The sequence below is a fragment of the Diadema antillarum genome, unplaced genomic scaffold, assembly GCF_040938485.1.
Source record: "Diadema antillarum isolate AM-2024a unplaced genomic scaffold, OU_Dant_1.0 scf00000191, whole genome shotgun sequence".
In the NCBI taxonomy this organism is placed as follows: domain Eukaryota; kingdom Metazoa; phylum Echinodermata; class Echinoidea; order Diadematoida; family Diadematidae; genus Diadema; species Diadema antillarum.
In genome coordinates, this window is record NW_027271080.1 from 807755 (window position 1) to 820175 (window position 12421).

The window sequence follows — 12421 nt, forward strand, 5'->3', positions numbered from 1 at the left end:
TTCCATTTGAAGGAATCATAAAGTGTCCTTTTTTTAAAACTTCTCTGAAGAATCAAAGATATTCCAGACGAATATGTAAAAAGCAGGGCAATGAAAACTCATACTAATAAATATATATCTCTTGTTTTGGTTTTGCTTGGTTTGGTTTATTCTTATACCTGTTTGAAAAGATAATTTATGAAAGCTGTTTTAGCATTCCAGTTTGAGGGAATATAAAAAAGAAAATGAGAAAAGGATTTAAACTGAAATTGCAGGGGATGGAATTTCGATGGAGCACTTGTATGGCAAAAATATTTTTTAAATGTGGAAGACCTGGATATGGTTTTCCTCCTAAAAAATAGCATATTATCCTATAACTTGCTGAACATCTCTGGCTTTTGGAAATAAAAACCTCACATATATGTGCAAATTTATTACAAACACAATGCCAGTATATCATAGCCAGCTCTTAAATACAATAGGATGCAAGTCTTCACAAAATTCAGCATTTCTGTCTCTCTGCTAGAGGGATGTAAAAAAAAAAAAAAATTTAACTTTTCAGATGTCAAAAATTTGATTAGAAAAAAAAAGAAAATCTATCAAAATTATCATGAAGTCTATCATGACTAAAAAGTTTTGAATAAATCATAAGAATATTACCTGTAGCTTAGACACAAGAGATTGATAGGAACAAATTGACAGTAATTTTGAGGAATTAATTTCACTCAATTCCTTTCAGGGCATCCATTATACAGGGAAATGGCCTATTATCACTAGTGGCTTTTTTTTTTAAACTGCAGAAGTGAAAGTAGCAAATTTTTGAAGAAAAAAAAAATTTCTTACACATATACAGTGTACCATTTTCTCCTCATAGCAGCATGTGCTGGTCAGTACGCATCAACTTTAAAATCAGTTTCTTCCTGCTCATTGGTGATTAGTCAGTGCTTTGGTGGGTTTTGTAAGTTGTTTTTTTTTTTTCTTTTTTTTTTCTTTTTTTTTTTTTTGGGGGGGGGGGGTTTAACATAAATCAAATACTTTTTTCAAAGGTTAAAATTGTGAAGGAATTTTGCATGTGCACTAAAGGGGAAGTTTCCCTAGTAATATATACATAGATGGGGTGAATGCAAAAAGACTTGAAGATTAATGTAACACTGAAAGTTGAAAGGCCATCTGTAAAAGTTATGGGCCTTACTACATGTACTTTGGGTTCTTTTCACTGGTCACCTTTTCCAGAAGGCAAGTCCACAAAACAAGATTTTTCTTGTTTTCATACAACGAAATAATATACAACTTTCAAAAGCCTGTTCCTGAGATACTAAGACAAATCTAAGTATCCATGCTTCATTTTGGAGTTCGGACAAGTGCCTTTTGTTGTTATAGAAAAATAAATAGGACGTGAAATTCCATTTCATTTACTTTACTATTTTCTGCCCTATTATGACATCACAAATAGTTGTACAGTTCCTGTCTACTGAGGGCAGCACACAGACTTAACACTAAAGATGCACAACATAATGTGGAAAGATTGACCGATTTTCATCATCAAAACTTTGATTGAGAGTTTCACTAATAATCTTTATGCATGGAAAGAATCCACATGAACATTTGGGTAACTTCCCCTTTAAAAACTGTTGGCTGAACTGTGAAAAAAAATCAACAACATAGCACTGCACTTTGTTAGGCTATAGTGACAAACCGCATTCTGAATTGAGGAACAAGAATCTGTACATCTGTTCTAAAAGCTACTAATCCTTTATAAAAATACTACTTTAGTCCCACGGGAAGGAAATGATTGATGGATCACTCCCAGGAAATGATCACAGACAATCAGAAATCATGCAAGGGATGAAAATGGGGGAATCAAATGTTTGAGAAATCATGCCAAATGTGGAGTCTTGGCACACTTCATTGAATTGAACTCTACATCTGTAGCCAAATACAACACAAAGATGTCTATCCTCTTTTACCGCAGACCCATTACCACACAAGTGAGTTTGACCTGCCCTTTCACACCTCATCATTTTCCAAACTTTGATCATATCATAACTCTATAATAAACAAGTCATGTGCCTAACCTATCTCAGTAAATATTACAAAAGATTTTGTTTAAAAAAAAAAAAAAAAATCAGTATGACATCACATTTTGCATTTGAGAGCACTGCATTTTCTTCATTAGAAAAGAGGAACATGCCATCTGTGACATTCACTTTTAAATAGTGCTTTACAGGAGTGCATCCTGATTGGAAGATCTGCAACACTTTTTTCTGTATAATCTTGATATTACCATCCTCTAAAGACATGATGTTATTGTTTCCCATCTGACCATGTGAATGCTGGCATTTCATATTTCGGAACATTCGACCATATAGGCTTTCATCAAATTCTCACACAAACTGCATGAATCATGACACCAGCAGTGACATGACAGTGTGTAACAATGTATCCTCTTTAATGAGGATTGCAGCAAAATACTGAAGTTCATGTCAAAGTTTTACCATCAAATCACCCCCTTAAACAATTCTTCAGACAAGTCTTTGTTTATGAAGAGATTTCCATATCTGGATAACCTCACAAAGTATGGGTATGAGAAATAGGTTATATTGATCAAATTGGATATGAAATGGGCTGTAAAATTGAGATGGATCTTAACCCATTGAGGACAGGCTGATTTTGCTCTGACACGCATTTCCCAGAGACACCTGCGCGAGTATACTTGGGTCTCGTCGTCAACAAGTTAAATTCGCAGGGTGTGAGAGCTAAAATGAAGAGAATTCTATCAAACACAGGAGGCGTGAAAAAGAATTTGAGGTTATGTGAGACTGTGTTCTCTTCATGTAGGGTAACTGGTGACTTTGTGCATGCATGTGAACAAGGCTCTCTCAAGGCATGAGGTGGGGTATTGTAACAGGCAGGAGTGTTTTAACCAATGTACATGCCGAATATTTAGCAAATTTTGCGAGTCAAGTGCTATTTGCGAATTTAAAGGCATGCACAAATATTGACTCTGATCCCAATATGATTGTGAGGTGAACATGTTATACATAAACTCCGTTCAGTTGATTGTGAGGTGAACATGTTATACATAAACTCCGTTCAGTACTGTACTCCACATCGCGAATTTAACATCTCACTAAATCGTTGGGAAGCCCTAATTCGCAAAAATTTAGACTTGCTAAATATATGGCATATACAGTACGTCAAGATGTGCATTTTTATCACAGTCTAAAAAGGAACTTAGCCAAGGCCAGGGCTGCACACTAACCTATTTCTTCTACTGGTCCGACCTGTCTGTCAAACCAGTAGGTACCCGGTTTTTCCATTTATTACTGGTAAATTCCTGAAAAGGTTACTGGTCCGACACTGATTTTTACTGGTCAGGGAACGTCGGACCAGTGCCAGTGTGCAGCATTGCCATGGCACTACTAAGTGATGAGGAGAACCTATCAAGAAAGCAGTTAAACTACAAGGTACCATGATCAGTGAGAGAGCAAGTCTGGATGGTTAATAGCTATCGGTTGAACCTACAAGAGCTTGAGAATTTGAATTTAAATGATACAATCGAGCAATCCTCAACTAATGATCTAAAGACAGTATTGGATTCATTCCTCTGATACATTCCAATGGTTTTAAGAGACTTAATAGAGTGGAAAATTCATGTCATATCTGGCAAACAAGTACGATCTGTCTTCTTTTATATTCATTTACAAAAACAGAAGAAGAGAAAAGAATGCAGTACAAGGGAAGGTGATAGATGTTGGTATGGGTGCGTGTGAAGGAGGGGAAGATGCAGGCATACATACTGGGGCAGGTTGGGGGGGGGGGGGGGGATGTTGCAAAGCAACGCAAACATAATCATACCAGCATGGGACCAGTGATGAAGGTGGTGGTGATGCCCAAAAGGCAGACAGAACATCACTGGAAAAATTCAGAGACACTTTATTAATGGGGTCACACGGAGCAAAAAACAAAAAGTATTAACAGTAATCCACTCCTCGCTCGTTCAAAATCTGTTCTATAGAGTCTGTCAAGTATTTGAAAGTCCCTACCCATTTCACTGCACAGTTCAGAATTGCATGATGGCAATAATTAGTGGCATTCAACTTTTGTTTTGTTTTTTTCTTCCAAATGACTGAGTAATCCATGCTGGAAGAATAATTCACTATATCGAATACCTTGTTGATGACTTTGGATATTTCTGTTGCATCAACATAAACTACCCTGTAGTTCATTATTAGTCCATCTATAATACAAGTAATTGTGTTTAATCAAATTGATGGAATTTTTTTTCTCACCGAAGACCTACTATTATGTTTTTCCTTCCACCTATACAAACTGAATGCATTTCAATGTTGGGAATCCAATTAAACTGGGAATCCACTGTGTATGCAAAAATTGTTGCTACGTTGGGCAAGCCTTGGACAAGCTCCCTGGTTGTTAGGAATAACTTTGGCTACACCAGCAGGCATAAAATTTGAACACGGTAGCACACCAGTTTATTACACCTGATACTAATTTCATAGATATACATACACTTAAATCGTAACATCCACTTTGTACTTAGGATCTTAATCACTTTGTTGCATGTGTTGAGATGTTACCATGAATTAATCAAGCGCATTAATTTGGCATCTGCACACACCACACACTTTTATTTATTTACTACCAGTGATCTCACATGAAGCACAGGGAAATGTAATTTGTGATTTCAAAATGGCAACATAATCACAAGCAAATGTATATTAGCGAGCTTGCAAAGCAGCTTTCAAATTATTGAGTGCATCAAGAGCCCTTACAGAAATTAAAACAAATGGGACAGCTTATTAGGTATTGTGTGCCTAGCTGCAGGAAAAAAAAATACGAGTTTACCTTACAAGTGATTGAAACAAAAAAAACAAAACACAAGAATCAAATGTGAGATTTCTCCCATTCATCCATCTTTTCTGGAGTAAAAACAGTATAAGACACTTAAGGTTTAAGTAGCGCACATATAACTTTTTTCCATCTCACAGACGATGCTATCATATCTGGAAGGAGTTATCTACGATCTCCTTTTGTGTGTGTGTTTTAATACTCACTTCTCCTCGGCGGAACAGGTGGGGGCGGCATATGCAGCTTGTCCGCCGAATCTTGGTCCCGGGGAACGAGGTCTGAGAAGCGGTCCCGCGACATCCTGGGCAGCGAGCCGACTGGCGAGTTTGGAAGGGTCTGAGGCCTGTGATTTGGTCTCCTAGGACTCTGTGTACAATACAAGGATAGATGGAAATAATAGATACATGACATAATATTAATAGTGACACAATCTTTAATGCTAAGTACATTTATTGTCATAGATTTATTAATATCTTCATTATGTTTATTATCATTATTCTTTTTGTAATTATTCTATTCTCAACCCGTTGAGGACGAGTCCCGGGTATACTCGGGCAGGGTTCTATGAGAAATGCGTGTTGTAGCAAAATCAGTCGGTCCTCAACGGATTAAAAGCTAGAAAAGCACATTTTTTTTTTCTTTTTGATATGCTGTCCAATTGAAAGTGTGAACACTGCTTTCAGCATTTCCTCCTTTTCATACAAAGAAGAGAAATTACAAACTGCTATTACAGCCAGATTTAATTCACATCATTTTTTTTTCTCAGGTCTCAAAATACTACTTCAGTCTGACAAAAAAAAAGACTTGCGCTCTGCCAGCGTCTACGAGGCGGCATCCGTCACTGCGTCCTCACCTTGATTGGAAGATTGCGGGATTCGAGCTCGTCGTCGCTGAAGTCCACCCCCTCCTCGTTACCCATCATGCCCCAGCGGAACTCGACGTGTTCGCACTGTGTGCACTTGCCCTGGGTTGCCTGGCGGAGCAGCTCCTCGCACTGGGTGAAATTGCACTTCGCGGCGATATCGAGCGGTGTCTCCTTCGCTCGGTTTACTGCCAAAGGGGGGAAAGCGGGAAAGAAAGAGTTAGAAAGTACCGTAAAACCAGAAATATTCACGGCATAACATTTTCTCAAATTGGAGCCCACGGCCTTTTTCATGACATTAAATTTTTCTTGCATTGCCACTGGCATGCAATGCATACAGTGTAGACAAGAACTTTCCGGTGCATTCTAATTTTGTGAATCTTGGTTCCTTGTGGAATTCACGAAAATCTCTGCTATCACAGTAACCAAGAATCAACTACCAGCACTGACAACTGTTGAATGGACACTTGGGCAAGATATCTCTGTAGCTTCAGTGAGTGCAAAAAACATCTATTCAGAGATACACATCCATTTGAAAAGCATTTAGATACTTCTATCTATCTATCTATCTATCTACCCATCTATCTACCTACCTATCTATGTAAATAGCTATCTATCTCTCTATCAATCGATCTATCTATCATCTATCAACTATCTATCTATCTATCTATCTATCTATCATCTATCTATCTATCTATCCATCTACTTATCTATCTACCCATCTACCTATCTATCTATCTAGTTATCATCTATCTATCCATTCATCTCTCTATCTATCTATCTATCTATCTATCTACCTATCTATCTATCTATCTACCTATTACTCTATCTATCTACCCATCTATCTACCTACCTATCTACCTAAATAGCTATCTATCTCTCTATCAATCTATCTATCATCTATCTATCTATCCATCTACTTATCTATCTACCCATCTACCTATCTATCTATCTAGTTATCTATCTACCTATCTATCTATCTATCTATCTATCTATCTATCTATCCATCTACTTATCGTTTGTATCTATCTACCCATCTACCTATCTATCTATCTAGTTATCATCTATCCATCTATCTGTCTGTCTATCTATCTATCTATCTATCTATCTATCTATCTATCTATCTATCTACCTATCTATCTCTACATCTCAGTTTCAAACACTGGTGGCCATTCATGAGGGCCAATAGATACATCACATTCTTGTCATACTACATGCAATGCAGATGCTGCCTAGTATTTAATTACCCAGGACTACATTGGAAAAATGAAAGTATTGATTCCTTGTTCTAGTTGAGCAGGCCTTGTTCATCTCCCCGCCCCCCCCCCCCATTTACTACTATTCTATATGTACAAATTCATTTGCAAAGGAAGAAGAAACAGTGGCTATACATGTCTTGCATAGGGGCACTGCAGCTACAGCTGGGCAGGGGGGGGGGGGCTTGAACTGAGGACCTGCCAGTTGATGCAGCTTGGGGCACAAACCACTGGACCACAACATCTTAGAATTCAATTGAATAGAGAGAGACTACTGTAAAATGAGGAATGTTCGCGTGCATTTTGATTTCGCGAATTTTACGAGAGCCGAGATTCGCGAAATTAAAACGCACTCGGAAGTTCTTGTCTACGCCATATGCATTGCATGTTAGAGGCAACTCGCTAAAATTTCATGCCACGTAAAAGGCTGTTGGCTCCAATTCGCCAAAATTTCATGCTGCGAAAATATCATGTTTTACAGTAAAACTCACAGATTTCCAGGCTTGCACTGCTCCTGAGTAGCAGCTTGAGGCTTTCCACCTTGTTGTACTTGGCCGCCAGGTGCAGTGGCGTGTTCCCGTCCACCATTTGCTGGTCAGTCTGCGTCGTGTTCTGGATGATGAAGTCCACGATGTGGAGGTTGACGTCGTCCTGCTGCTCGACGGCCAGATGGAGCGCTGTTTTGCCACCGGGCTGGTGGGTGATGACCGTGGAGAAAAGAGGGGGAAAAGATTTTAGGAAGAGAGACATAAGGTATAGAAAACATAGGACAGAGAATAGTTTTATGACTCTAAAAAAAAGCCCCCCTCCCCATAAAAAACAAAACAACATCAACAACAACAACACTGTGCTTGCAATGCAATTCAGGGGCAGAACCACAAAATTCCCAGAAAATGCAAACAGTATTTGAATTTCTCATTGCTACATGCATAGGCAGCTCTCCGCAAGACGATCTGAATGATAATGCCACTCGTCTGCTGTGCATGGAAATGCATTGAGCAGTATGCGTCCTTTTGCCCGAATCAAGTACTCCCCGTTTCAACCCAACTCTGCACTTTAACTCCCATGAATGCATGTTCAACTTTTAAACCCATACAATACACTGCAAACTCTACTGCTCCTTTTCGAAGAGTGGAGCTATTCACCTCCATACAAATTATCTCAATCTTGCCAACGTTTCACCACTATTTAAGGAATTGCAAACATTAAATGTTTAGGACAGAATTTCATCCAAAATTGGTATATTCATGTATACAATGTGAGTATGTTTGTTCAGTAGCCTGATATATTGAATGATTATTTTTCTTCTCATGCCACAAAACATTCTTTTAATAAAGTCAGTGCTCAAAATACTATATGGCCATTGGCAATTACTCACTTGTGCCCCTTTGAGTGGATTTGTGCCCCCTCAAAAAAGTGACCCAGACCCAAATGTGATGAAATTCAAGGCCCGTAAAGTAATGTTATATTTCATCATTTTCAGTCAGTCCAACTCAATGAAGTACAAAGGGGCTAAATTGTGGAATTCGTTAGGAAACTCAAAACTGTGAACACATTGAATGTTTTATGACCAAATGTAAGGAGCATATTCTTAACTTGTATTAACTATGTTTACAAAGAATATTGGAGAAATTGAGCAATAATTATACAAACTTTTGACAATCATCATGTATGTTTTTTTTATGCAATTATTTTAATTCATTTTATTTTCAATTTTGTCTGACAAAATAATGTATTGTTTTGAAGTCATCTGAATTCAATTTTTATTGTTAATGTATATTTTGACATTTGCATGTTAATTCAAAACCTTTATTTTAAGTTGTAGTATACAAGAAATCTCAATTTCCAAGCCCCGGGCTTTTGCATGATTTCCTCCTTTAACGCATACAGCTCTGTAAATATTTTGAATGTGGTTTTACGAAATAAACTGAATTGAATTGAATTGAATTGAATTGAACTGAACTGAATTAAATTGAACAGAACTGAACTGAACTGAACTGAACTGAGCTGAACTGAATTGAACTGAATTGAACTGAATTAACTTGAATTGAATTAAACTGAATTGAATTGACACTGGTGTTGAAAAGAAACCGCACGGAATGGTTTTACGGAATAAAATGAATTGAATTGAATTGAATTGAATTGAACTGAACTGAACTGAACTGAACTGAGCTGAACTGAATTGAATTGAATTGAATTGAATTGAATTGAATTGAATTGAACTGAACTGAACTGAACTGAACTGAACTGAACTGAATTGAATTGAATTGAACTGAATTGAATTGAATTGAGACTGGTGTTGAAAAGAAACCACACAGTAAAAATGGCTTTCCAGCCCTCACCGTGTTTGGAAGTGGAGAGGTGAGGTCGACGCCCTCCGCAAAGACCCGTAGAACCTGGAGGATCTCCGACAGCAAGACAGCCTGCCGCAGGTCGAAGAGCAGGGTGGTGGGATTCGCCGACGTCTTCAGCACAAACTTCTTCTTCTCGTACTTGGCCCTGATGAACTCTTTCCTCACGTCCCTGGAAGGGTTACAAGGAGAAAAGGAGTCATCATCTAGGACTAGGGACGCCAACCTTTCACACAGCATCGCAGTAGTGTAATACCAGAAACACTCACGCCATGAAACTTTCGTGAATTGCTGGCCACAATGGTGTACTAGTTTGCAGGCACAAACCCTTGTTGGTCGTAATGGAGTCTGCGCAAAGACTACTACATGCACCACCGGCACAGACTCCTTTACGACCAACATGGGTTTGCACCGGCAAACTAATGGTGTACAGCATTGTACTGGCATTCACTGTACTGTGTAGACAAAAACTTGTGTGTGCATTTTATTTAAGCGAATCTCAGTTACTCACGGAATTTGAGAAAGTTTAATTCACGCAAAAATTTCTGGTCTTACAGTACTCTGAGGGCTGTATGAAATCAAAAGGTTATTATGATGGAAAAACAGTATTTTTTACCTTTCCTGCAACAAACAGGTGTATTACTATAATTTGGAGAAAATAGTATTTTCCATGAAATCCACACCACCTTTAGCAAAAAAAAAAAAAAAAAAAATACTGCAAACAAGTGACAGTTAGCATCTCAGTAGGAGAGATCACTTCTCACTCACATTGCTTGCTTCCTTCTCCAGAAGGATACAAGAAAAAAACCTTCGATGGCACTTCCTGGCCTTTATTACTGAGCTACGGTCGCTGAAGTGGAATATGATGGAAACAGTGTGCACACAAAGAAATTAGCACCACTGAAGTACACTGTGAATACTTACGATGAAGCATCTCATAGCCAACCAACTATAACTTCCGGTGACAGGACATTTGCTCCTGTGATAATTGCTCTGGTCTTATTATCTCCACAGACTTAGTGTTAGGGTTAGGGCTGTGATAGGGTTTTAGGTTCAGCTTGATGTAAGGATTAGGATTAGGGTCAGGGTTATATTTGAGGGCAGAATTTGTGTTTGGCTTAGTGTGCATATATTTCATGGGAACAATTGTCGCAGGAACAAATGTCATGGAACCAGGGCATTATTGCAATGGGTCTGCCTGCACATGAGTCACTGGTTATTTACTGTAAAGCAAGATAGTATATTTGCAGCATGAAATTCTCAAAACTTGGAGATGACCCCGTATTCACGGCAATATTTTTTTTTATTTTCTTTTTTTTTTTGCACATTGCAACTGGCTTTCAATGCATACATACAATGTGTAGTATAGACAAGAACTTTAGCGTACATTTTAATTTCGCAACTCTTGGCCATTGCGAAATTTGAGATATTAAATTCCAGCGAACATTCACCATCTCACCGAAAAATGACAGAAACCTGAAGCCTCATCTCAACCAAAACTATACCATCCCTTTAACGTAGGTACCTGGGAACCACCAGGGATAACATGCCAACATAGGAACAATGCCTCTCCGTTGTTCTCATTTCTATTTCCTCTTCTACTCGAATGCAACGGCTGTCGGTATTAAGTGGATACATTTGTGGTTCTAAACTTAGCATGCTATGAAAACAAACAAGACTTTTTTTTTCTCACGACTGCCAGAGCGCACACAAGTGGCTGACAGGATTTATAGTCACATTGTCACCGCTTTCAAGAATTGCTCTGGCTTATCACACTGCAGATATGTGCATTGTACTACAGCTCTTAACCAGTTGAGGACCAGTCCCAAGTACATTCGAGCAACTGTCTATGGGAAATGCATGTTCTTTCTGTTGTATCAAAACCAGCCCATCCTCAACAGGTTAAAACTGATTTGGCATATATGTGAACCATAGAATGAATGCATTTTCAACATTCTTTTTTTTTTATCATTTATTCATTCAGGATGAGGCAGAATTAAAGGATAACCCATGTGAGGTAAGGAGATGATTTTGTTCAAACAGTTAAATATAGGTTATGCACTTGCTTATATATTTCTTTTCCACTTTCAAATGTTTGCTCTCATATGTTGTATTACATTGACTCCTTGTAATGACTGTATTGGAAAGAATTTATGTAATGACAGTAATAAAATTTGAGTTGAACTGAACTGGAGAATGCCACCAGTTGAGCAAGACAGCACATACTCTGTGTCAAAATTACACTGACACTCAATTTGAAATATCAAGTTTTCCTCTCACAACAAAGGAAGGATGCATCTTACAGAAAAGAATCAAATCCTTTGCAAGTTTAGAAGAAACTGGATTTATCATACTGATATCGGGTGATAATGCACCAACAATTTAAAAGCTCTTAGTATCATATCAAGGAAATTACAGAAATTGCAAAATTTCAAAAAAAAGAAAAGAAGAAGATAAAAGCAAGGAAGAAGACTTACATGCTGCTACTCTGTGTTGGCTTGTTACTTTCCAGGTTTGCCTCGTAGACTTCATTGAAATCTTCATTACCTACTGTTATTGCAAGCTGTAAGCCAAGAAGAAAAACATTGTTGACGAGTTTTGAAAATTTGTTTCTTACAACAAAGACCAAACTTTCATTTTTTGTTTTCCTTGCTCACATTCTTGTTTTATTTCTAAATGATGTTCTTCTTGCATTTCTTCTTGCTTTATTTCTATAGTATGCTGATATGCGCAAAAAACATGCATGCACATTCACATACTTGTATACTGGTATGTTCTTTTACTATTTCCATGATGATAGAACATTTGGTTGGTGGTTTCACAAGAAACCATGTATTCTTCCTTGAATGTGCAAAAAGTTTCTGCCGATACTCAGTATCTCTGTCTCAGTTTCACAATGAGATCTCTTATAACTTAAGCTGTATTATTTCATCATTCAGTAATATGGATATCATTTGAAACAATCCTACTTCAATATCACACACACAGACACACACACACATACACACACATGTACACACATACAAATATACTGACACAAATTGATTTATGGGAAAGTGTAATGTTTTTTCCTACTGTATTCAAAACCCAAAAGTTCTTTTTTC

General features: G+C 37.8%; 1 protein-coding gene across 1 annotated transcript in view; it reads right to left on the reverse strand.

Moving 5' to 3' along the window:
• The window catches only part of LOC139723458 (arf-GAP with SH3 domain, ANK repeat and PH domain-containing protein 1-like), a 139072-nt gene that overhangs the window by 33913 nt on the left and 92738 nt on the right, over positions 1-12421 (reverse strand). Inside the window, exons 12-16 of the mRNA XM_071634702.1 lie at positions 11795-11880; positions 9309-9489; positions 7458-7659; positions 5702-5898; positions 5055-5214 (exon numbers count right to left, since the gene is read on the reverse strand). Coding sequence (XP_071490803.1) covers positions 5055-5214; positions 5702-5898; positions 7458-7659; positions 9309-9489; positions 11795-11880 — 826 coding nt within the window. The remainder of the gene's footprint in view (positions 1-5054; positions 5215-5701; positions 5899-7457; positions 7660-9308; positions 9490-11794; positions 11881-12421) is intronic.